This window comes from Artemia franciscana, chromosome 1, assembly GCF_032884065.1.
Source record: "Artemia franciscana chromosome 1, ASM3288406v1, whole genome shotgun sequence".
In the NCBI taxonomy this organism is placed as follows: domain Eukaryota; kingdom Metazoa; phylum Arthropoda; class Branchiopoda; order Anostraca; family Artemiidae; genus Artemia; species Artemia franciscana.
Window position 1 is genome coordinate 6,233,929 of NC_088863.1, and position 27,878 is coordinate 6,261,806.

The 27,878-nt window shown below is 33.6% G+C and overlaps 1 protein-coding gene and 2 non-coding genes across 3 annotated transcripts in view; 2 read left to right on the forward strand and 1 right to left on the reverse strand.

Moving 5' to 3' along the window:
* LOC136033714 (uncharacterized) overlaps positions 1 to 17,867 on the forward strand; it is a 37,270-nt gene extending 19,403 nt beyond the window's left edge. The window contains exon 3 of the mRNA XM_065714597.1: positions 12,569 to 17,867. Coding sequence (XP_065570669.1) covers positions 12,569 to 13,089 — 521 coding nt within the window. The 3' untranslated portion in view covers positions 13,090 to 17,867. The remainder of the gene's footprint in view (positions 1 to 12,568) is intronic.
* A 6,734-nt stretch (positions 17,868 to 24,601) lies between these two features.
* On the forward strand, positions 24,602 to 24,674 carry Trnav-aac (transfer RNA valine (anticodon AAC)). The gene has a single exon. It is a non-coding gene; the product is annotated as a tRNA-Val (tRNA).
* A 2,825-nt stretch (positions 24,675 to 27,499) lies between these two features.
* On the reverse strand, positions 27,500 to 27,572 carry Trnav-aac (transfer RNA valine (anticodon AAC)). Its single transcript has one exon. It is a non-coding gene; the product is annotated as a tRNA-Val (tRNA).
* Positions 27,573 to 27,878: the final 306 nt, after the last annotated feature.

A 27,878-nucleotide genomic window follows, 5' to 3' on the forward strand; every position in this document is an offset into this window, starting at 1 on the left:
CACCCCCTAAAAGTCGTACAATCTTAAATCAGAGAATCCTACTGTAAAAGTTCCAAGTTCCTATCTACAAAAATATAGAACTTCACATTTTTGCAAGAAGACAAATCACGGATGCGTGTTTATTTGTTTTTTATTTTATTTTTTTGCTTTTTTTCCCAAGGTTGATCGTATCAACTTAGTGGTCCTAAAATGTTTTAACGGAAATTAAAAGTTCTAATGCCCCTTTTAAGTGACTCAAAAAATTGGAGGGCACCTAGGCCCCCTCCCACGCCCCTTATTTCCCAAAGTCACCGGATCAAAATTCTGAGATAGTCATTTTATTCACCATAATCGAAAAAACCAATTAACCATGTCCTTGGGGATGACTTACCCCCCGCTGTTCCCATGGGAGGGGCTGCAAGTTACAAACTTTGACCTGTGTTTAAATATAGTAATGGTTACTGGAATGTACGGACATTTTCAGGGGGATCTTTTAGATTTGGGGGAGAGTTGAGGGGGGGGTCACGTTGGAGGATTTTTCCATGGAGGAACTTCTCATGGGGGAAGAGATTTTCAATAAAGGGTGCGCAGGGTTTTCTAGCATTATTTACAAAAAGACAATGAAAAAATAAATATGAAAAGCTCTATCTACTGATAGTAAGGAGCAGCATTAAAACTTAAAACGAACAGAAATTGTTACGCATATGAAGGGTTTACCTCCTCGTAATACCTCGCTCTTTACGCTAAATTACTTTTAGTAATTTCAACTGTTTATTCTAGGGCCTTTGTGGTTCAGGGGTGATTCTTAAGGACTTGGTACAAAATTTAAGCTTTAGTATAAAAAGCGAGGCATCGACGAGTGGTGAACCCCCTCATACACACAATAAAGTTATACGAATATAGAAGATCGTTACGTAGCTTAGTTCATAAATTCTGTATATTTTTTACGAATGAAAACTCGTAAAAAATTTAAGTTACCTTTTTAAGTAATCAAAAAATTGAAAGGCAACTAGGCCACTTCCCTCACTCCTTTTGTCTCAAAATTTTCCAATTCAACTAAGAGAAAGCCATTTAGCCAAAAGAAATTAAAATGCAAATTTCGTTCTAGTTATCTTTGTGCGGAGAGCCAAAGTGAAAACATGCATTAATTCAAAAAGATCCAGAAATTAAATAAAAAAAAAAGTTTTTTAAATTAAAGTAAGGAGTGACATTAAAACTTAAAACGAACAGAAATTACTCTGTATATGAAAGGGTTTTTTTCTCCTCAATGCCCCAATCTTTTTGCTAAAGTCTTGGAAATGTTCAGACATTTTCATGGGGATTTGTTGGGCTTGGGTGGAGAGTTGTGGGGGGGGGTTGTATGTGGGAGGATCTTTACATGGTGAAATTTCTCATGGGGGAAAAGATTTTCAACGAATGGGGCGCAAGATTTTCCAGTATTATTTAAAACACAATGAAAAAATAAGTTGTGAGTGAGGAACAGCATTAAAACTAGAAACGAAGATAAATTATTACGCATATGAGGGGTTTACCTCCTCGTAATACCTCGCTCTTTACGCTAAAGTATTTTTAGTAATTTCAACTTTTATTCTACGGCCTTTGTTGTCCAGGGGTCGTTCTTAAGGACTTGGGACAAAATTTAAGCTTGGTGTAAAGAGCGAGGTATTGACGAGGGGTGAACCCCATCATATACGCAATAAAAACATGAGAATATAGAGGTTCGTTACGAAAGTTAATTCGTAGACTATGTATATTTTCTACAAATGGAAACTAATGGAACAAATTAAAATTCCTTTATAAGTAATCAAAAAATTGGAGGGCAACTAGGCCTCCTCCCTTGCTCCTTTTTTCTCAAAATTTTCAAATTAGACTAAGAGAAAGCCATTTAGCCAAAAAACAAAAATTAATATTCAAATTTCGTTTTAATTATTTATGTGTGGAGATGCAAATCAAAACATATATTATTTCAGAAACGTTCAGAAATTAAATGAAAAATAAGTTTTTTTTTAAATGAAAGTAAGTAGCGACATTAAAACTTAAAACGAATAGAAAATACTCCGTATATGAAAGGGGCTTTTTCTCCTCAAATCCCCGCTCTTTACGCAAAAGTATTCTACTGTTTTGAAAGTAAAGTTAAGAAAAAGAGGTAAACTTTAGCGTAAAGAGTGGGGCGTTGAGGAGAAAAGGCCCCTTTTATATACGGAGTAATTTATATATAGGAATGGTTACTGGGAAATGTGCAGACGTTTTCATGGGGACTCTTAGGGTTTGCGGGGGGGAAGAGTTTAGGGGGGGGTACGTGGAAGGACCTTTCCATGGAGGAAATTCTTATAGGAGGAGATATTTTCAATGAAGGGGGAGCAGGATTTTCTAGCATTTAAAAAAAATGAAATTAAATATAAAGTTATATCTACTGAAAGTGAGGAGCAGCCTTAAAACTTAAAACGAACAGAAATTGTTTCCCATATGAGGGGTCTACCTCCTCGTAATACCTCGCTCTTTACGGTAAAGTATTTTTAGTAATTTCATTTATTTATTCTACGGCCTTTGTGGTTCACGGGTCATTCTTAAGGACTTGGGACTAAATTTAAGCTTCAGTGTTAAGAGCGAGGTATTGACTAGGGGTGAACCCCCTCATATACGCAATAAAAACATACGAGTATAGAAGTTTGTTACGTAAATAGATTCTTAAGTTACATATATTTCTTACGAATGAAAACTCGTAAAAAATTAAAGTTACTTTTTAAAGTAATCAAAAAATTTGAGGGTAACTAGGCCAACTTCCTCGCTGTTTTTCTCAAAATCTTCAAATTAAACTAAGAGAAAGCCATTTAGTCAAAAGGAAATTAATATGCAAATTTTGTCTTAATTATTTATTTGCGGAGAGCCAAGATCAAAACATGAATTAATTCAAAAACGTCCAGAAATTAAATGAAAAAGCAAGTTTTTTAAATGAAAGTAAGGAGTGACATTAAAACTTAAAACTAAAGGGGCTATATGAAAGGGGCTTTTTCTCCTCACGCCTCGCTCTTTACGCTAAAGTTTTTACTGTTTAAAAAAGAAGATTCAAGAGAAAAAGTCAAACTTTAGCGTAAGGAGTGGGGCGTTGAAGAGAAAAAGCCCCTTTCGTATATGGAGTAATTTCTGTTAATTTTAAGTTTTAATGTCGCTCCTTACTTTCATTAAAAAAACTTATTTTTTTATTTAATGTAAAAGAGGGACGAAAGAGTTCTGGTATCGGTTTGTCCAAGCACACACAGGCACAAGTTAATCGTCATGGTTATATTCTTGTGTAAAGAAAAAATGGTGATAGTTCATTTTGAAACTGAAATATCTGCATAATTCAAGAACCAAATCATATCTGCTGTTATTGTAATATCCTTTTTGAGATATCTACTATTTTCATTTTAAATGTAGCTTTTCGTTTTTGTTGAGTTTGTCATCAGCGTCCTCATTCTCATAGTATTTTGTTTAATATTATTTGTCATTGATTAGATCAATCTACATATGTGTTAAGACGTTACTACCACACTACACAGCTACTATTGATGAAGTTTTATGTAGTCTACATTCTACATAATCCTTGGCTGATAAGAAATGTTTATATCTCCTACATGGGAATATTTTTGAAAATGAAAATCCTATTCTTTTTTAAGCTTAACTTTAACAAAAACTGATCAGTACCTAGTGGATAACTTTCTGTACAATGGCGTAAAACTCAAACAGTTCCAAAAATCCTTTATTAGACAAAGTCTCTTGTTTATATATTTCTGTAATTTTGCCGATGCAGTTTTATACTTATTAGAACCAGCACTTATTCAGACCAGAGACGAAGAGCATTGTGCCAAAAATTATCAAGCTAAAAAAGAAAATGCTGCTCTCACATGTACTAGTATTGGGTTTGGTAAATTTGATTTCTAATTGCAAAGGGGATAATTTCATATTGAAAGTCAGCCTTTCATTTTTCACCTGTCAGTTTTTCCCCTGGTGGCAATAGAGTAATATATTACAGGTATGTAGATTACCATAATAAGAAGCATGAACTGAGGAGGGACCCTGCTCCTGGGGTCTATAATAGAAACTAGGGCATTCTTACCCGGGGCCATAAATACAGGTGGAGGAAGAAGAAAGCCCCTCAAATGTACACTCAACATGGCATATTGGTGTTCCAACTCGTCCCATGAGTTACAGACCCTCTCCCAGTAATGGGTTAAATTGTAAAGTGACACAGAACAACTTCGTTGGAGGACACTCTATAGGGTGAAAACTGTGGCAGTTTATAAGGACAACGGCCTCTGCAAAGGACCATTTTCAACGTTTAAGAGAATCTGCAAGATTGCAAACCTTGTGTTCAACTTCATTCCTACTTGAGGATTGGTGCTCCACAGCATTCATACAGCATTCTTACGGGACTCTGACTAATGGGTAATTCTTTCGCACTGGGTCAGCTTAAAGTGTGTTTTTGGGCTAAAAAACCTCTTCCTACCTAATTTATCTACTATGGGTTGCCTCCCTGTAGTAGAATATTAATTTTAGCTATGAACATATAATGAATCGGAGGTAATTGGCTTGGGATCGACTGCACAGGATTTTGATTCTTGTTGATACAAGAGTGTCACTAAGTGCTGAAAGCCATGTTGAGGCCAAGATTAGCCTGAGATTGCACAAAGGACTGGGCAGAATTGGTCCCAGTGACTTCTTGCTTTCTTGGTTCTAAGACGCCTCAAGTGCTTCGGTGTAGACATGAAAAGATGTGTTTATCTCCTTCCAGGACTGATATCCGGGACCAATTCTTTTCCTGAGGCTAAAACAATTTCAATGATTTAAAGAACTTAAAAATTAGAACTTTTAATGTTACGACATTAAAAAATGAATATCGTATCGAAATTTTGACTGACACATTCAAACGACTTGAATTAGTCTTATTAGGAGTTTCAGAAACTCATATCCCAGGGGTAGAAATCATGACATTAGGTGATATATAATTTGTTTACTCAGGCAGGTAAAATGCGGCACATAGACAAGGAGTAAGGCTAATGATGAACAAGGACTATTTCAAGTCTTGTTGAGGGTAGGAAGGTACTAATAATAGAATACTAATTGGATGTCTTATGATTAAAAAGTTCAGGGCATCAGTTATAGTAGTATGTGCCCCTTTTGAACCAATTGAAGGATATACTAGTGACTTAGATGAATTTTCATTACAGTTACAGGAGAAAATAGATAGGGTGCCAGATAGAATCTGGTTATTTTAACACCCAGGCTGGTATGAATAGGGATGCTATCGTAGGTAAATTAAATGTAGAAATAGAAAACAGCAAAGGCTAAAGAATTCTGCAGTTTTTATAGTTATAATAATCTAGCTATAACCAATACCGTCTTTGGTCATAAAATAGCCCACATGTTGACACGCTGTTCATGTAATGGTAGGACAGCAACCTTTATTAGTTTTGTTATAGTAAACCGAAGACTGGTAGGATCATTACAAGATACTAGGTTTTATAAGAGTGCTTTTACTGATGTTAAAAGTTAAGATCACCATCTAGCAGTGTCTAGGGTTAATTTAAAGCTGAAATTTAGGAAGGGTAACTACCTGCCAGGAAGTAATGATATTGTTAAACTCCAATATAAGAATTTAAGATAAACTTTTCTTAGAACATTTGAATACTAAAATTGAGAGTTTAAAATATGAGAATGCAGAAGGCAGAAGAAATAATTTTAGAAAAAAAATTGGTGAAGTTGCTGGTGGTGTCTTAGGAAAAACTTTGAGACTGCAGCTATATATATTTTATATTAGGAATGTTTGTGAAAAAGCCTTATACTTAATCGAGAAGAGAAAGAGCTTTTACAGAAATTATCTGAGTTATTGATCATATGAAAATGAAAGAAATTTAAGGAAATTGGAGACAGCATTAAAATATGAAATAGGGAGGTGTGAAGTGGATGCCATGAATAAAATTGCCGAGGATGTGGAAGTTGCGGCTATATGCGATAATAGTAAAAATATTGTATTGCAATGTTAATAAAGTGATAGAGAACAGTCAACCTCGATTTCTTCCAGGAAAATAGGAACATAGCCACAATGAGTGATAAGAAAATATTTAACTAGAGATAGGTGGAACATTTTAAAAATATTCCAAACCGATATATAGTTGCAAGAAAAGATATCGAAAAACAAGAAAAAGTTTTTTGACACCTTAGATATGAAAGAAGATTTGTTTTGAACCATCATTTGAGAAACTAATTGGGTTCAACATACTCCCCCAAAGCCTAGAACAATGGTTGTAACTTTTGCCCAGAGGGCTTATTTGGTTTCTATGAAAGAGGCAGGTCGTATAGATTTCAGAGGGGACTTAAATTGTTAAAAATTAGAAGTTCTAGCTCCCCTTTTTTCAGAGGCAAGGCTATAACGTTGCTAATAGTAGAGGCAAGGCAATACATAAAATATAAAATTTCATATCATTTCGATATATCAGAAAGAAAGTGCTGACCGGTATTCTTTATTTCCTTGGTTAAAACTGAGAAAAATTTTCTTGAATTTAGTATTGTGTACCGTCTGAAACTTATTTTATTTGATCATTTTATATTATAATATCTACTCCTTACACTGGTTTTCGGTATGAAATCAGACTAAAAAGAAACATCAGACTAGACCTTAAAGCAAGTAAAATATCATAACGAGAAGATTAGAAATTAGCTGTTTTTTAAACAGTTATATAAAATTGATTGCTTTTATTAGCTTTTGCTACTATTTCAAAAATTTGACTTGACAGAACGGTAAAAATAGACTATAGACTGAAGTTAGTAGATACTGGTTAGACAGTCGCAGTGATTTATCAAAGTTATTGTGTATTATTTAGGAAATGCATTACAACTCTTTGATTGAAGTTAACTTTAAAAGGTAGATACTAGGCAAAGCATTTTATCATTGATTGAAAAAACTTAAGTGAATAAATACAAGAAAATGGTCTGCTTAGGTGTTTAATTTTCTCTTGGGACTAGATATCATTAATTTTTCAAATAGTCAAAATAAAAAAAGTGAAGATTTTTGTCGAGCACATTAAAGTCCTAGAACTGATATTTAAAAGGAAAAACAGAGTCAAATATAAGGTTAGAAAAAGCAGTCAAAAAATTGCTTCAATCAGAATCTTAGGAACACGAATGTAAAAAATTGTTGAAAGCAATAGTTTCTCTTTTGCAAGCACCAGTGCATCAAAAAGATTGGATGACAGGAATAGTTGAAACACACACAATTGAGAAAAGATAAAAATTTGGCGTGAGGAGGAATTTGTGAAAAGTCAAAAATATATAAGGATATTCGAAGTTTTCAGATAATTTTACCAACCTGAAGATAATGGGATTCTTACTACTACCGTTTAAGCGCTCCTAAAGTAAATGGAAACCTGGCATTGTCACTGATATGAGGTTTTAATAAATGCCTCCTTACTGGTGGGGTGAAATCTAACTATTAAGTGAAGTAATATTTTTAGTTGGTTGTTTTTTTTTGTCTAAAAACTATTTTCTTAAACAAAACCTGTCTTCTACAGAATCTATTAATATTCTATCTTTGTCAAAAAGTGTCTTTAACAGTATTTGCGCAAGATCTTTTAGATGCCACCTGCCTCGAAACTTTCTCTGAAAAACGAAAGTTTTAAAAGGCCTTTTTGCCAGTTCTTTTAATTACCACGGGCAAAATAATCTTCCCAGGAGAGAAATATTTTTCAGTAGCATTTGAGCTAGAATACTATGATTTAAATAAAGACGAAAATCTATAAAATCAAAAAATCTAACTAAAATAATTTAACCAATGTCCACAAATTTATTAGAAAATCCAAAGAAAAAAAATTCAAAGTGTGCTTTATTAGGTTCAAGAAAGTATATGTATTCCAAAAGTTAAGCTGTTTTCCCTGATTTATGAAAGTTTGTAAAATATAGACATAAGTGAAATAAAATTTGACTCCAGAATAGTATAAATTTGGTATATATAACTGTTACAACTGTCAAACTTTACATAACAAATTTCCAGATATTCTCAAACAAGACTTAGGGCCAAACTTGAAATTTAGGGAATGAATATATATCACGGCGACCGATGCTGAGCAAGCTAATAGCATAGCCGAAAACCCTACATAGGAGACCTAACAGTTCCAATCTAAATGAGTAAGAACTATTACTTTTGCCACGAAATTTAGTTATGAGTTTCCTTTTTATTTCTTCTTTCGTCACCACTGGAGTCATAAGATATCAAAGAAAAATGCTTAAGGATTCTCTTGTTTGGATAATCTTTTATATTGAGTCTTTTTAAGTATTGAAATAATATAATTAAAAGAAAATGTCTTTTTTGTTGAAATAGTCCATCTAAGAGAAATTTGGTGAGAAAATGGGTCTTTATTTCAACAGAGTAGTGAAGAAAAATCAAAAACAAAATACAAAAAAATCCAAATATTTTTGCCCCACGTCCTGAGCCTTTCTGAATGGAAAAAAGCAAAAAAAGAAAAGAGCAAACTTTTTTTTTAAATAGCCCAAAAAAATGACGCATAAATGCACAAAAAGAAAAAAATTATTTAAAGTGCTGTTTTGTTTTGCTCACTGCTTTGCTGGAATAAAAAAAAAATTCGCTTAATTTTTCACAAATATAAAAGCGTATGGTCAAAGGAAATATTTAAGAAAGTACATTTTCGAAAACAAAATAACATCATAAAGCGTATACTTTTATATTTTATTGAATCTGCTTCTTCACTTGTTTGGATTCCTTCTTTGCTAGGATAATCTAACCCAGTAAATTTTCTTATGTATCACCTTATAAATATGATTCAGTGTTAACAGAACGGCTTGAAAATCATCTAAGTCTTAAAATAATTAATATTTATCAAAAAAAAACTTTTTCTGGAATGAAAGTTAATAAATACATTTGTGACAAATAATAGCGCTAACCTCAAACTAAAAATTGTTTTCAGTGATTTCTCTAGTTTAAAATACTCCCACAAGGTTATTTTACAAAAAAAGCTTACAATTTTTAATTTACAAAAATTAGCTATTGGGTTTCAGCTTTAGTTAAAACTGTTTTCAAAATTCTATACCAATTGAGATTTCACCAGCTGTTTTATTTTTTCTAGCTCTATAGATGTGTCATACATAGCATGTAGAGCAGTTTCTATCACATGTTTATCCTTTTGGTCCTCTTTTCTTTTGTAGAAAAAGAGCAAGTTTTTTCATCTGACTTTAAAGAGCACTATGAAAACTCAAAACAAAAGAAATTATTCCTTGTGTGAAGACGTGGCTCTTCTGCAAACCTTTCTTATAGGCTTTTCTCACTTTTCCATATAGCTCTCTTTAAGCAAAAATTGACTGTTTTTCCCAAAGAATTAAGAATGAATTTTAATTTTAATTTTAAAGAATGAATCCATAGACAGGTTAGGTTACCTCTTTTTTAAAAGTGGTGAAAACCTTAGCATAAAGAACAAGGTATTTAGGAGAGGGTAAAATTTTCATAAAAGGAATAATTTCTGTTCGTTTTAATTTTCGATGTTGCTCCTTATTTTCGATTGAATTAGTTATTTGTTTTTATATTTACCTCTGACTGTTTTTCCGATAATTCTGGTAGATCTGGCTCAAATACCATGAAAAAGTCCTTTCCGAATTAGTTCTTTCCTCGTCAAATACAAAAATATCTAGGTCAAATTCCCTCCGGACATTTCCATATTTAATGAAAGTTCTCACGCCTCTGGAATTTTTTTTCCATATGATTCAGCCTAAAACAATTTCCTTATGCTACATTTATTTGTGAAAGCCTTTGATTTCTATTGTTTTTTAATCATTCTAGAATTTCTTCCGTCCATGGGAATTTTTCTCAGAGATGAAAACCTACTAGAATTACCTCCGGATTATACTCCTGGAGTGATTCCATATGCAAAACTTAGTGGGCAAAGAAGAAGGCGAGACAGAGAAAAGGGATTTTATACAGGAGTTTTGCCAAATTCCACTAATGTAAAACTTCCCCTGAAAAGTCCCAGAAATTCCCCACCCCTCTCACCAAGCACAGCTCTCCCATTGGAAACCCACAAGAAACCTAAATCCCCCCCCATGAATTTTGTCGGTATAGCCAGGGAGCATGTTATCCCTAAGGTCAGAGTTATTTTACTTCTGACCTTTTGAATAAACGCTCTCTAGATCTTCTATTATCATTACTTCGATACGATCCTCCCTGGGTGAAACATAGTTTTAATTTTGATTGTTTTACTACGCAGGAAATAATGGCCTCTACCCATTTTTCTCTTTTTTGTATTTTAATGCTTTTTTTTATTTTGTTATCTCTGTCTGAAGATTAATATCTATATGATCGGAGTTGCCTCGTTCTTATTACATCGATCTTCAACAAAAGTTTCCTGGTACTTCTGATAAAGCTTCTGATTGTTCTAATTAAACGATGCTTGTGTTTCAGGACTCGATCTTAGGGAGTAAGGACAATAATTAAAATTTTAGTGCAAAAAGCAGAATATTAGGATAGGAGCGACCTCTTCATTCACAGAATAATATATGAATGAAGATAATAATAATATTCACATAATAATATAAGAATAATATCCTCATTATAGTTTTAATGTTGCTCTTTACTTTCGATTGAAATAAAAAAAAAATTTTTATTTAACTTCTGATCTTTTTGTAAATAGTTCTTTAGATTCAGGTCCCCATACAAAGAAAGATCATCAAAACAATTCATAATCGCTGAAAATATTACCCGGTTATTACCATAAGCATCTCCAATTGTAAAATCGAGACAGTAAAGAGATAAAGTAAGAAAGAAAAATTGTATAAGAAATCTGGCAAAAGCCTCCAGTGTCAAGTTTCTCCAAAAAATCTAAGCCATAGCCCATTCCCATTGAGATTCCTGCTGTCAAAAGTCCCCGTGAAAAAAAAAAAATTTTGACATGAATTCACTATTTTTCTATAAGAAGTAAAAGTTATATTTCAAAATTTGTATTTTGAATTTTTTCCTTGATTATTTACATTTTGGATTTGTGTATATATTAAATAAGAAAACTATATTTTTTTCTATTGGAAGTAAGAACCAAAATTAAGCTAAAACGAACAGAAACTATTACGTATATGAGGGGGGTTACCTCCTCCTCAACACCTCGTTCTTTACACTAGTGTTTTTAGTACTTTTGAAAAAAGCTTCTTATTGTTCCAATAAAACAAACCTTATGTTTCAGAAGTTGTTCTTGAAGAATTAGAACAAAATTCAATCTTTAGCGTAAAGAGCAAGGTGTTGAGGTTTTCATCTTCTAATTTTTTTTTTATATTCACTTCAATATTTGCTGAAAATTTTACCTTTATATTCTTAGCCATTACTGTGATATGAAATATACAAATTTTTGACAGCTTTGAAGCACTTAATTTCCTTCTAATTGTTTCAACATCTCTCTTACCATATTCAGTAAGTTTCACCTTGAAAGCTTTCAATTTTTCGAACACCCAGGATGAAACCTGCCCCCTTTCCTATAGTTAAACCTATGCGTAAGCAATGGGCGGTTTGCATGATTTGCATGAAGCAATTGCCTCAGATACTTTTGAGACATATCTGCCCAGGAGGCATAATAATTCGAAAGTTTGAAGATCTTGAAGAAAATCAACACAACAATTTAGGTCAGTTGTCATTGGTGATTAAAGGGAGGAGGGTATCCTAAAAGCGCTTTATAGGACACAAGTTGCCTTAAAGTCACTTTTGGCTTTGAAAAGAAAAGTGTTAATAGTTCAATTTGTAATGCAAATAATCAACGCTAAAGATCACAAGGCCATTTCTTCTATAGAAAAAGGACTAGCAAAAAAATTAATTAAGGCCGTATCACTAAGACTTAGGCAGCCTTTCCTAAATGCTTATTAAGCAAATTTCTTATACATTTAGTATATATATTCCCTATTTATTTAGGCCCATTTGGGCTTTCTAGCAGTCGCACGACGTGTGTGATTTATAGTAATTTTATTTAATAAATTATTTGTGAACTTGAGCTTGAACTTCATTTAGAAATCCTAAACTTTTTTGCAGTTATTAACCCTGGAGTCGGTCACATACCTAATAATCTTAGAACGGAAAAAATCGCTGTTGAAATGGATCTTTCAGGAATCATTGAAGTTCAGTGTGTTCCAATCTATTCAGTACTTCTAGCTGTGAATATGACTACAATTGACTTATTTGTATTGGATGTAGAGGGCGTTGAAATAGATATTTTAGAAACAATTCCTTTTGAAAAAGTTGATATAACTCTGTTTCTGATAGAAGTAAATGGAAAGCCAAAGCAGATTAAATTAAAATTAATTAAAAATTAATTAAATAATTAAAATTAATTAAATTAATTAAGTTTAATTAAAATTAATTAAGGCCGTATCACTAAGACTTAGGCAGCCTTTTCTAAATGCTTATTAAGCAAATTTCTTATACATTTAGTATTAATATTCCCTTTTTATTTAGGCCCGTTTTGGCTTTCTAGCAGTCGCACGACGTGTGTGATTTATAGTAATTTTATTTAATAAATTATTTGTGAACTTGATCTTGAACTTCATTTAGAAATCCTAAACTTTTTTTTTGCAGTTATTAACCCTGGAGTCGGTCACATACCTAATAATCTTAGAACAGAAAAAATCGCTGTTGAAATGGATCTTTCAGGAATCATTGAAGTTCAGTGTGTTCCTATCTATTCAATACTTCTAGCTGTGAATATGACTAAAGTTGACTTATTTGTACTGGATGTAGAAGGCGTTGAAATGGATATCTTAGAAACAATTCCTTTTGAAAAAGTTGATATAGCTGTGTTTTTGATAGAAGTAAATGGGAAGCCAAAGCAGGGAATAAAAAGAATCCATTCATTTTTGCATTCAAACGGATATACTTTTTATGACACATTTAGGGGTGGAATCCACCCTGGTGACGATGTATTCATAAGTAAAAAATATTTAAAAAGCATAGATGACTTTCAAAAATTACAAAAAACTAACCTCAAAGATAGTATTAAGATTCTAACAGGACAAAAGTACGAAGATATTTCTAAAAGTGATATTGATTTACTTATGACAGAATTTTTGGCTGTCTGGGGCTCATACTACTTTTTATAATTTTAATTTATACAGACTAAAATCGCAATTAAAGTATTTAGTAAATAAAAATATATGACGCAATAAAAATTTTAAAAAGCTTTATTATTGGTGATTTTCGACGGAGTGAATATTTGAACCAAATTGAGTATGTGTTTTTCTGATTCATCCTGATCATTTTTCTGTTTATATAGTCAATTAAAACAATGAAAATATACTGTACATTTTAAAAAAACGAAAATTGTTGTCTTATTTTCATTTCAGAAACATTCATGCCATCATAGCTGCAGATATTTTCTGCTGATTTTTCACAAATATGCGATTCTGGAGCTATGTTTATCGATGTTTATCACTTGTGATACATATGCTTTCTTAACACAGTATTCTAGTGATCACCATGATTGCGAACAGCCAACATTTTCTCCCCTTTTCATCTTTTCATCTATGGTTTGTCTATTATAAGTCTGTTAGACTTCCAAAACTACTTGCTTTAAATCTACTAACCATGAAATAAGCTTAGCTGGAAATAGAATAAGGAAATGGATGAACAAGATTTGAACCAAAAGATTAAAATTTAGTTTTACTAGTGTTTACGCTTGCATTTCTATGATTTTATCAGTAATACATCTATTAAATATTGCGGTCATATAAAATTAAAAATCAAATTGTAGTGCTTTCAAAATCTTTCTATTTAATTTGGACCTTACTTAACAAGTTATCTTTATTGTGTTTTTTTAGTCCATATACAACACAATTTGCCATATACTAGGTCCCTGGGAACCCTAAAATGATGAAACTGATGTGCAAATAGATTCCATGGAATTATGCTTCATACCAGGATATTTCAGTTTAAAGTCTATTATGCAAGTGCTGGGTCGAAGTTAATGAACAATATAACTGACAAAAGTAAAGTGAAACAAATTGGTCCCTTTTGACAAAAGTAAAGTGAAACAAATTGGTCCCTTTTCAATTCCGTTACCAGTAGAGTTATCACTGAGCCATCACACATATCAAAGCCCTGTAGAATCTTCAAATAGGATGGATATATCAAAAAACTTATCTGATTAAATATAACACGGCCTTTTCAGTAAATAAGATCTTATATTAAAAATTAGAAATTCTAACTCCTTTTATTGCAAAATTAGAATTGGTATAGCTGTAATGCAAAATGTGTCTACTAAGTAAGATTTTACCGTTTTCAAGGGGTCAGAGGGAGTTAATGGTTAGATTAAGAATTATAATCCGTTTTGGAACTCAAGGAAATTGGAGAGGTGGAAACATGAACAGTTTATTACCAATAGCTGAATGATCTTACTCCATAATGAATGTAAAAAAATTCAATCTTGTATTTAATAGCACTATTGTAAGGGAAACTGAATTTCTTTAAACTCTCTAAAGGTTCAAATTTAGTTTTCACCCTACTGAACAAAAAATATTTTGTTTAATTTTATCTCAAATTCATTTAAAATAAATTTTTTCGAAATTGTTTATAAAAAAAATAAACACCTATATTCAAACCAAAATATAAGCCACACAGAAGTTATGTTATAATTTAGGGGGTAGCCTTACTCTTATCTTTGATAATATATATTTTTCTAAATTTTGGCCTGATTTTGTGTTTTAATGTGTGTTCTTCTCAACTTTCATTTGTGAGTCTCTGGTAATTTCTGTTTTCTTATATACATGTTATTTTGCAATTTCTTTTGGAATATTTAATTTTAATGTAGCTCTATACCGCTCTTCGAATTACATTTCAGACAGAAATGTTTGTATTTTCATTTAAAATGAAGAATTAAATCTCAAGTAGAGTTGTTAACAGTTCTTCTTTATTTTATAAACTAAATGAGTATCAAATAAAAATTCTGAAAAATCCTAGATACAATTAGTGTGTGTGTCATTTGTAGATTCTTCGAAGTTAGGTTTTTGTACAAAAATAAGAATTCAGCCTGAAAAGTGACATGTTTAGTTTGATGGTTTTGTTTGGTATATCTGAAAGAAATTCGCCTATTTAAGTGGAAAAAGTGCCATCTCAAACATATTTCTTTTAGTCCACTAGAAAATAAGACCAGATAAGAATATTGCTTTTGGACCATTAGTAATAAATGCATAGCGTTCCGAGCAGGGTGCCTTCAAGGTAAAGCCCCTCTTTCTATTTTTATGAAACCTAACCAAGCCTATTTATCTTTTCAACCCCAAGGAAAAGGTAGAACCGTTTTATTGCAATAGTTGAAAGTTAATATGCAATAGTTGAACTGTGTGACAGAAAATGCCCCCTTAATAATTAATAATAATTAATAATCATGATTTACAATATATAAGAGTTCTGTATTTTAGTTATTGCAATTATTTATTATATCCGCCATGTTCTTATAGAAACCGGAAGATTATTAGATTTTTTTTTGCAAATGATATTATTTTTGTTTATAAAATATTATATCCTAGATGAGGGGCTGAGACCGGTCAACGCTTGGGTCCCTACAACCCTTTGATTAGGCTTTATTGATTGTATTGTATGGGTTAAATTGTTGTTGTTTTTTCCTTAGCATATTTACTCCCCTTAAATTGTCAAAAGAAGTGGGTAACAAATAAGTTATTATTACTATTACTAACCATAGAGTAGAACGACACCTTATTGTAAAATAGGTTTTTGATTATCTTTAAAGATTTGCTAAATGGGACCGCTTCAGTACAACTTACTGTGCACTAAAATTTAGTTTTACTAGTGTTTACGCTTGCATTTCTATGATTTTATCAGTAATACATCTATTAAATATTGCGGTCATATAAAATTAAAAATCAAATTGTAGTGCTTTCAAAATCTTTCTATTTAATTTGGACCTTACTTAACAAGTTATCTTTATTGTGTTTTTTTAGTCCATATACAACACAATTTGCCATATACTAGGTCCCTGGGAACCCTAAAATGATGAAACTGATGTGCAAATAGATTCCATGGAATTATGCTTCATACCAGGATATTTCAGTTTAAAGTCTATTATGCAAGTGCTGGGTCGAAGTTAATGAACAATATAACTGACAAAAGTAAAGTGAAACAAATTGGTCCCTTTTGACAAAAGTAAAGTGAAACAAATCGGTCCCTTTTCAATTCCGTTACCAGAAGAGTTATCACTGAGCCATCACCCATATCAAAGCCCTGTAAAATCTTTAAATAGGATGGATCTATCAAAATATTTATCTGATTAAAAATAACATGGCCTTTTCAGTAAATAAGATCTTATATTAAAAATTAGAAATTCTAACTCCTTTTATTGCAAAATTAGAATTGGTATAGCTGTAATGCAAAATGTGTCTACTAAGTAAGATTTTACCGTTTTCAAGGGGTCAGAGGGAGTTAATGGTTAGATTAAGAATTATAATCCGTTTTGGAACTCAAGGAAATTGGAGAGGTGGAAACATGAACAGTTTATTACCAATAGCTGAATGATCTTACTCCATAATGAATGTAAAAAAATTCAATCTTGTATTTAATAGCACTATTGTAAGGGAAACTGAATTTCTTTAAACTCTCTAAAGGTTCAAATTTAGTTTTCACCCTACTGAACAAAAAATATTTTGTTTAATTTTATCTCAAATTCATTTAAAATAAATTTTTTCGAAATTGTTTATAAAAAAAATAAACACCTATATTCAAACCAAAATATAAGCCACACAGAAGTTATGTTATAATTTAGGGGGTAGCCTTATTCTTATTTGTGGTAAAATATATTTTTCTATATTTTGGCCTGATTTTGTGTTTTAATGTGTGTTCTTCTCAACTTTCATTTGTGAGTCTCTGGTAATTTCTGTTTTCTTATATACATGTTATTTTGCAATTTCTTTTGGAATATTTAATTTTAATGTAGCTCTATACCGCTCTTCGAATTACATTTCAGACAGAAATGTTTGTATTTTCATTTAAAATGAAGAATTAAATCTCAAGTAGAGTTGTTAACAGTTCTTCTTTATTTTATAAACTAAATGAGTATCAAATAAAAATTCTGAAAAATCCTAGATACAATTAGTGTGTGTGTCATTTGTAGATTCTTCGAAGTTAGGTTTTTGTACAAAAATAAGAATTCAGCCTGAAAAGTGACATGTTTAGTTTGATGGTTTTGTTTGGTATATCTGAAAGAAATTCGCCTATTTAAGTGGAAAAAGTGCCATCTCAAACATATTTCTTTTAGTCCACTAGAAAATAAGACCAGATAAGAATATTGCTTTTGGACCATTAGTAATAAATGCATAGCGTTCCGAGCAGGGTGCCTTCAAGGTAAAGCCCCTCTTTCTATTTTTATGAAACCTAACCAAGCCTATTTATCTTTTCAACCCCAAGGAAAAGGTAGAACCGTTTTATTGCAATAGTTGAAAGTTAATATGCAATAGTTGAACTGTGTGACAGAAAATGCCCCCTTAATAATTAATAATAATTAATAATCATGATTTACAATATATAAGAGTTCTGTATTTTAGTTATTGCAATTATTTATTATATCCGCCATGTTCTTATAGAAACCGGAAGATTATTAGATTTTTTTTTGCAAATGATATTATTTTTGTTTATAAAATATTATATCCTAGATGAGGGGCTGAGACCGGTCAACGCTTGGGTCCCTACAACCCTTTGATTAGGCTTTATTGATTGTATTGTATGGGTTAAATTGTTGTTGTTTTTTCCTTAGCATATTTACTCCCCTTAAATTGTCAAAAGAAGTGGGTAACAAATAAGTTATTATTACTATTACTAACCATAGAGTAGAACGACACCTTATTGTAAAATAGGTTTTTGATTATCTTTAAAGATTTGCTAAATGGGACCGCTTCAGTACAACTTACTGTGCACTAGACTATAAACGCAGACCAAATTTAAGATATTTTTTCCTAGCTTAATACTAGTGTATAAAATTAAAAAAAAAAACACTTAGGACTTTCTTCGAAACTAGAATACTCCGAAAGCACATTTGTCCGGCCAGAGATCTGTGGCATTTCCTTATGATTTCCTTTTACTAAACAATATCAATTGATTGGATGCACAATTTTGCTCAAGTAGGTTAGAACACGTATGTATTTATTGATCTTTGAGGCTTCCAGCACGCGCTTTAATACACACTTAATTCAAGCTAAAAACTGATATTTTTATCGTCGATAATGTTTCAGCAACTTACTTCTTTAAACAAGTGCATCTAAAGTTGAGATTTTGAAAGCATAAACAAAATCTTTTGAGCTCATAACTGCAGCTCTTGACTTGGTTTTGCTGATTGGATTTCTCAACAGTGCTACCAACTGGACTAATAAGATATATATATATATATATATATATATATATATATATATATATATATATATATATATATATATATATATATATATATATATATATATATATATATATATATATATATATATATATATATATATATATATATATATATATATATATATATATATATATATGTATTTATATATATATATATATATATATATATATATATATATATATATATATATATATATATATATATATATATATATATATATATATATATAATATATATATATATATATATATATATATATATCTATATATATATATATATATATATATATATATATATATATATATATATATATATATATATATATATAATAAGTACCCTAACTCTCATCCCTCAAAAGACAATATGTATGTTAAGCTAACCGGGTACAGGTTCTGAATCAGTCAACTCAAAATCTTCCATTTATTTAAGCTGTAATTCAACAACAAATAGGCATAGATGCCCTGATGATAGGAAGCATAAAAGCTCTATTCACCAAAAAAACTAAACAATTGTGACTGATTCAACAAATGACACAGGTATTGCAAATGCCCCTACCTTATTCACGTTAGGTTCCTCTCTGAAAAACCCTTCTTGTAGATACAGAGGTGAAAACAATTTAAGAGCTCTCCTTATATACCCCAACTACAAAGAATACTATTACATATAAAGGCACAAAAGTACATTAGTTTTATTTCCCAGCAAGTTTTGTTAAAATTATACCATCCCGCTTTGTAATAGAGATTAAAAAGATAAGAAAATAGCATTGGTAATGGGGGGTAAAAAGCTACCATGGTTATCCCCAAGGGTTTTAACAACTACCAGAGTCAAAACTTGGGGTCTTAACGACTATTATGGTCCCTTCCCAGATACCTCAACAGATGTCAAGGCCCAGTACCTTTTATTTACAAATTGTCGTTAATAATGTTTTTTAGTATTAAGCTAGAATATCAGGTAAAATCTCTTAGTGCGAGCAATTATAATGTATTCATTAATTGACATTAGCTCCTTTGAAAATGGCATCTCTTAAGTGGATTACGGTGGACTACGGGTTGTCCTCCGTACTTAGTCCTCTTTATTATTCTAGGAGTATGTAAGTGAAACCACGATAAAAATTATAGATGACCAAAAACAAGTTAACGATTATTCTACTGTTTAAGAACTAAGAAAAAAGAAACATTGCCCTATCAAGAGATATCAAGATAATTCCAGAATATTTGAGTTGAAATAAAGAAGACTACAAGATGATTCGACAGTGAAAGTATTGGCTTGAAAAAATCGTCTCACGTAGTAATATTCGAATTAAATTTTTATTAGTTCATTATGGAAGATTTGGAAATTGACAGTTATCAATGAAAATTAAGGTATAGTATGAATAAATATGATATGAGATTTTGGGGATCTAGATTACACCATACAAACCAAAAGGAGTTTTATGAATGAGTGGATAAATTCTATGAGGAAAGTGGCAAAGAAATGATGACTTTTCAAGAAGAATTGACGAAAATAGGCTGCTTGTTTTGAGTTAAGATGATATTTGTAATAGGTAATGTTCCTTTCAAGAACCTTTAATTGAAAGATGTAAACTGGATATTTCACTGTTAAAGTCCTAGAAATTTGACTACCCCACAGGTGAAGAAATATATCTTTGGCGTGAAAATACGTGAAATTCTTTGCACAGTGTATGCCTAAGCAAATACCTAAGAATCATAAGAACTGAGGTAATAATGACCTTTATTGAATTATCCTGCTAAAAGGATTCTTCTAATTCAAAAATTTGTTACATTTTATGTTCTATTGTATTATCTCTTTGTTTGAGATAGTTTCACAACTAGCTAGATTAATCCTAGGCTTTCAGACTGGGTAAGCTTAAACAGGTTTCTTAAATAAATGATTAATGGAACGAAATATATTTAGAAAATTATGCATATTTACATAAGACCAGTATTTACTGGTAACTATTGCTAATCCAAACACAACAATTCCTTAATAATGGTTAAGCTTTAACATAATTGTGAATGCGTCATATACATTTTTCACTATAATACAGCAAATTTAGAACAAGTGAACACTGGAAAAGACGAATGGAATCTGGAAGGGATGAGGAAAAAAATCTTGGATGGATTTAAATCAACAAGAATTAAGATATACTCAGAATTATACAAGATAAGCTCATCAGTTTTTACAGTAGATATTGAAAAATATCATAAAAACAAAACAATAAAACGTCATCCTGTGTTTTCCAAAATATATCATTAGTACAAAAGAGATTTTGCGGCAGCAGGTTTAATACGATAAACATTAATCAATAAACCAAAAATACAAACCCAGAAAAGAAATTTTTACCTTTAGGAAACCCCTATAGTGATAGCTCATGATCTTCAACATATAGTAGAGAAGACTGCTATGAGAGAACTATAAACAGTCAAAATCAATCATTAATATAATGTCCTCGTATTTTGATAAGCAATAGTTTCTTTAAAATATTGGTTTTCATCTGAATAAAAATGTTTCGTTCCAATTTATTTTCTTTTTAGAATATATTTAAGAAATAAACGCGTTTAAGCTTACTCAGTGTTTATATTTAGAACAGTCCTGGTCAACATCAAAGGAACAGATCGAAGGAGCAACATCAAAAATTAAAACGAACAGGAATTATTCCTTTTATGAAGAACTTACCCTCTTCTAAATACCTTGTTGTTCATGCTAAGGTTTTCACCATTTTTGAAAAAGTGGTTCCAATTATGACGGTCCCTGTATCTATGGATTCATTCTTTAAAAATTCGGAAAAACAGTCAATTTTTGCTTAAAGAGAAAGCTATATGGAAAAGTGAGAAAAGGCTAAGAGAAAGGATTGCAGAAGAGCAACGTCTTCACACAAGGAATAATTTCTTTTGTTTTGAGTTTTCATATTGCTCTTTAAATTCAGATGAAAAAACTTGCTCTTTTTTTAAAAGGTTTGGCTAGGTTAGTTTAGGTTCTTGATAGGAATAGAGCGTTGGTATTTGCTTAGATCAATGGATTACCGCTATAGCGACGGTTTAACTAGCCTCTAGCTTAAGCGGTGGGCATAACCTAGATGAGATGACTTTGTGACTGTCTGGTATTTACTAGTGAGCAACTGTATAAGTAGCGTCGGCTTGAAAGCATCCTTGCTTTAAGCGATGAACCTGGGAACTCTGCCTAGGCACGTTACCGCACGTAACCTAGACGGTCAACACTAAAGCAACGGTAATAGTGCAACTAAAGTAAATTTTCAATTATAAATGACATTTTCAGTTATAAATGACAATTGTCGAAAATGTTCAAAGTGTTTTTAATTACTCAGACAGAGAAGCTTGAAAGGAATAGAGCGTTGGTAATTGCTTAGAGCAATGGGTTACCGCTAAAACAACGATATAAGTGCAACTAGGGTAAAGTATCAATTATAAATGACATTTGTCAGTTATTAATGACAATTGTCTAAAATGTTCAAAGTGTGTTTAATTAGTTAAAATTATAAATTTGCAACCGGAACCCCTGCCGATAATCCCCAGAACATATATGAGGGGTCACTATCCAAATGAAAAAATAGTGAAAAATGAAATTGGCCAAGAGTTATGGGCTGAGCTGAGGCAATGATTAGACACTCTCTGGAAAGTGATTGGAGACAGCGGGCACCCCCTCCCCGCCTATCCCGAAGCAAGAGCGAGAGAGCGAGAAGCTTGAATGCTATACAGTGGACATTGGCTAAATGGGAACCCCATATGAAAATGAGTATATTGTTGGTATGTGTGAAGCGGATGGTTACTACCTCTTGAGCAATGGTCTAACCATTGACGGCCTTAAGGATTCGTGCCTTAAGTGGAAAATATGGGCTCAAGGAAATACCTCATGAAAGAGGAATATAGTGTTGGTATATGCTAAGATCAATGGATTACCGCTATAGCGACCGTCTAACTAGCCTCTAACTTAAGCGGTGGGCATAAGCTAGATAAGACGACTTTCTGACTGTCTGGTATTTACTAGTGAGCAGCTGTCTAAGTAGCCTCGGCTTGAAAGCATCCGTGCTTTAAGCGATGAACCCGGGAACTCTGCCTAGGCATGTTACCGCACGTAACCTAGGCGGTCACCACTAAAGCAACGGTATAAGTGCAACTAGGGTAAATTGTCAATTATAAATGACATTTGTCAGTTATAAATGACAATTGTCGAAAATGTTCAAAGTGTGTTTAATTAGTTAAAATTATAAATTTGCAACCGGAACCCCTGCCGATAATTTCCAGACCTTATATGAGGGGGTCACTATCCAAAAGAAAAAATGGGGCTTGATGAATGGAAGCCGTAGACACGGGCTAAAGTGGATCTCAGTCTAAATGAACTTGTTGTTGGTGTTGGTGTGAATAACTCGCCTCTAACTTAAGCGGTGCGATTAAGCCAGATGGGATGACTTTGTGGCTGTCTGGTATTTATTAGCGAGGAGCGGTCTAAGTAGCCTCGGCTTGAAAGCATCCGTGTTTTAAGCGGTGAATATAGTGTTAGTATATGGTTTGAGCAATGGGTTACCGCTAAAGCAACGGTTTAAGAGCAACTAGGGTAAATGTCAATTATAAATGACATTTGCGCTTGAAAGGAATATAACGTTGGTATTTACTTAGAGCAATGGGTTACCGCTATAGCGACGGTCCAACTAGCCTCAACTTGAAGGCTTCCATGCCTTAAGCGGTAAACCCGGGAACTCTGCCTAGGCACCTTGGTATGTGTTTATCCGAGTGGTGGACTCGGGAACTCTGCCTAGGCAGAATTTTGGCATGGGTTAAGCGGATGGTAAGCGGATGATACGGCTTAATGGTCCACTAGCGAGTCAGCCGGCTTAATTCACTGACCCTGTTGAAAAATTTTAAAGTGTGTTTAATTAATTAAAATTATAAATTTACAACCAGAACCCCTGCCGATAATCCCCAGACCTTATATGAGGGGGTCACTATCCAAAAGAAAAAAATGGGGTTTGATGATTGGAAGCCGTAGACACGGGCTAAAACTCTTTAAGAAAACGAAGTTTTTTTCATATTATACAAGTGAGAAGTGACAGTTTTGATCTGTCAAAGTTTGACACACCAATTGGTGCAACTAGTGCGAACTTTGCCGTGACAATAAACAGACCAAAACATACCAGTCAAGATCAAGTGAAAATCAAAGGGAATACTAGAGCTGTCTCTATCTCTCTTTCTCTCCTTGAGTCTCCCACTAGTATGCTAGTCAACGTTCCTTGCTATACGTTTCCAATTCCACACACAATCACACTCATCCACTGAGTACAGCTATACAGGTGCACGGATGCTTAAGGCCGTGAATGGTTAGACCGTTGCTCAAGCGGTAACAATGTGCTGCACCAACACCAGCAACAGGCTTATTTAGACTGAAATTCACTTTAGCCCGTGTCTACGGCTTCCATTCATCAAGCCCCATTTTTTCTTTTGGATAGTGACCCCCTCATATAAGGTCTGGGGATTATCGGCAGGGGTTCCAGTTGCAAATTTATAATTTTATTTAATTAAACACACTTTTTAACATTGTTCAACAGGGTGATTGAATCAACTCAATCGAATGGCTAGGTGGACCAACAAGCCGCATCAATGCCCATTTTTATATATGCATTGAGGAAAAACTCTTGCTTGACTTCTTTATCAAGGAGGCACACTCGTGCCTCTTTAAAGAGGCGAACCACGACAATGTTAAACGATCTTCGGTTCCAGCTCCAACTAAGAAACCTGCCAAATTTTATCCCCCTCCGACCTTTCCTTCATGGGGAAAATCAGGCCGAAAGTTTCGACCCCCCAATCCCACCCCCTCATTAACGTTGTCCGATCGGGCTGAAATTCACAAGTTAAGGTCCCCTAGGGCCCGGGAACTTATCCGCGAAAATTCAGTTCGATCCGACAACTCCTTCCCTTTTTTCCAGAAACCACGCATAGCCACTTAATGTTCATGTTCTCCTTTTGTTTTTTTTCGCCACGCCTAAAGGTCACAGCCGACATCGGATCTGGGTGTACGAAGACTCATTTAACGTGGAATTCTCCTAGTAATTTTCCTGGAAAATTCTGTCGGTAAATCTTACCCCCCCCCCCCCCCGATTTTCTTGCTTATAAAAACCCATTTCCCCATAAGAGCCCATGTTAATTTTTGAAATTAACTGAAGCAGCTAACTTTTTATCGTTTATTTAATAAAATAATCAGTCAAAGTTTCCGTAGTGTAGTGGTTATCACGTCTGCCTAACACGCAGAAGGTCCCCGGTTCGAAACCGGGCGGAAACAGTTTTATACTGTGATGTGGAAAGTGAAAGTGATTTCTTTGTCGCTTGTGTTTGTTTTACATGTTTTTTAGATTGTATATTCTTCAATATTCCTTTTCTCTAGAAAGTTTCCTTTATGCTATAAACACTTTCCTTTGTTTTAATTTCAAATTTTCAAAGTACAGAAATTATTAAAATACATCCACCATGGATTGTAGAAAAACGTACAGAAATAATATGAAAAAAGTCGAACCTTAAAACGTACAGGAATTAAAAGAGGCAGTTGGGGGGCTGCCGCCCCCCAAACCCCCCGCTTTTAAACACTCTTTTGTGGATCTCTTAAAGTGGATCTCAGTCTAAATGAGCCTGTTGTTGGTGTTGGTGTAGCACATGGTTACCGCTTGAGCAACGGTCTAACCATTCACGGCTTTAAGCATCCGTGCACCTGTGTAGCTGTACTCAGTGGATGAGTGTGATTGTGTGTGGAAATGGAAACGTATAGCAAGGAACGTTGACTAGCATACCAGTGGGAGACTCAAGGAGAGAAAGAGAGATAGAGACAGCTCTAGTATTCCCTTTGATTTTCACTTGATCTTGACTGGTATGTTTTGGTCTGTTTATTGTCACGGCAAAGTTCGCACTAGTTGCACCTATTGGTGTGTCAAACTTTGAGAGATCAAAACTGTCACTTCTCACTTGTATAATATGAAAAAAACTTCGTTTTCTTAAAGAGTTTTAGCCCGTGTCTACAGCTTCCATTCATCAAGCCCCATTTTTTTCTTTTTGATTGTGACCCCCTCAAATAAGGTCTGGGGATTATCAGCAGGGGTTCTGGAGCAAATTTAAGCGGTGGGCAAAAGCTAGATAAGACGACTTTCTGACTGTTTGGTATTTACTGGTGAGCAGCTGTCTAAGTAGCCTCGGTTTAAAAGCATCCGTTCTTTAAGTGATGAACCCGGAAACTCTGTCTAGGCACGTTACCGAACGTAACCTAGGCGGTCATAACTAAAGCAACGGTATACGTGCAACTAGGGAAAATTGTCAATTATAAATGACATTTTTCAATTATAAGTGTCTATTGTCAAAAATGTTCAGTGTGTTTAATTAATTAAAATTATAAATTTGCAACCGGAACCCCTGCCGATAAATCCCAGACCTTATATGAGGGGGTCACTATCCAAAAGAAAAAAATGGGGGTTGATGAATGGAAGCCGTAGACACAGGCTAAAGTGGATTCAGTCTAAATGAACTTGTTGTTGGTATTGGTGTAGCACATGGTTAGCGCTTTAGCAACGGTCTAACCATTCACGGCCTTAAGTATCCCTGCACCTCTTTAGCTATACTCAGTGAATGAGTGTGATTTTGTGTGGCATTGGAAAAATTTAGCATTGAAAGTTGACTAGAATACCAGTGGGAGACTCAAGGAGAGAAAGAGAGATAGAGAAAGCTCTAGTATTCCCTTTGTTTAGAGCAACGGGTTACCGCTATAGCGATGGTCCAACTAGCCTCTAACTTAAGCGGTGCGATTAAGCCAGATGGGATGACTTTGTGGCTGTCTGGTATTTATTAGCGAGGAGCGGTCTAAGTAGCCTCGGCTTGAAAGCATCCGTGTTTTAAGCGGTGAATATAGTGTTAGTATATGGTTTGAGCAATGGGTTGCCACTAAAGCAACGGCTTAAGAGCAACTAGGGTAAATGTCAATTATAAATGACATTTAAGCTTGAAAGGAATATAGCGTTGGTATTTACTTAGAGCAATGAGTTACCGCTATAGCAACGGTCCAACTAGCCTCAACTTGAAGGCTTCCGTGCTTTAAGCGGTAAACCCGGGAACTCTGCCTAGGCACCTTGGTATGTGTTTATCCGAGTGGTGAACTCGGGAACTCTGCCTAGGCAGAATATTGGTATGAGTTAAGCGGATAGTAAGCGGATGATACGGCTTGTTGGTCCACTAGCGAGTCAGCTGGCTTGATTCACTGACCCTGTTGAAAAATGTTAAAAAGCGTCTTTAATTAATTAAAATTATAAATTTGCTCCGGAACCCCTGCTGATAATCCCCAGACCTTATTTGAGGGGGTCACAATCCAAAAGAAAAAAATGGGGCTTGATGAATGGAAGCTGTAGACACGGGCTAAAACTCTTTAAGAAAACGAAGTTTTTTTCATATTATACAAGTGAGAATTGACAGTTTTGATGTCTCAAAGTTTGACACACCAATAGGCGCAACTAGTGCGAACTTTGCCGTGACAATAAACAGACCAAAACATACCAGTCAAGATCAAGTGAAAATCAAAGGGAATACTAGAGCTGTCTCTATCTCTCTTTCTCTCCTTGAGTCTCCCACTGGTATACTAGTCAACGTTCCTTGCTATACGTTTCCAATTCCACACACAATCACACTCATCCACTGAGTACAGCTACACAGGTGCACGGATGCTTAAGGCCATGAATAGTTAGACCGTTGCTCAAGCGGTAACCATGTGCTACACCAACACCAACAACATGTTCATTTAGACTGAGATCCACTTTAAGAGATCCACAAAAGAGTCTTTAAAAGTGGGTGGTTTGGGGGGCGGCAGCCCCCCAACTGCCTCTTCTAATTCCTGTACGTTTTAAGGTTCGACTTTTTTCATATTATTTCTGTACGTTTTTCTACAATCCATGGTGGATGTATTTTAATAATATCTGTACTTTGAAAATTTGAAATTAAAAGAAAGGAAAGTGTTTATAGCATAAAGGAAACTTTCTAGAGAAAAGGAATATTGAAGAATGTACAATCTAAAAAACATGTAAAACAAACACAAGCGACAAAGAAATCACTGTCACTTTCCGCATCACAGTATAAAACTGTTTCCGCCCGGTTTCGAACCGGGGACCTTCTGCGTGTTAGGCAGACGTGATAACCACTACACTACGGAAACTTTGACTGATTATTTTATTAAATAAACGATAAAAAGTTAGCTGCTTCAGTTAATTTCAAAAATTAACATGGGCTCTTATGGGGAAATGGGTTTTTATAAGCAAGAAAATCGGGGGGGGGGTAAGATTTACCGACAGAATTTTCCAGGAAAATTACTAGGAGAATTCCGCGTTAAATGAGTCTTCGTACACCCAGATCCGATGTCGGCTGTGATCTTTATGCGTGGCGAAAAAAACAAAAGGAGAACATGAACATTAAGTGGCTATGAGTGGTTTCTGGAAAAAAGGGAAGGAGTTGTCGGATCGAA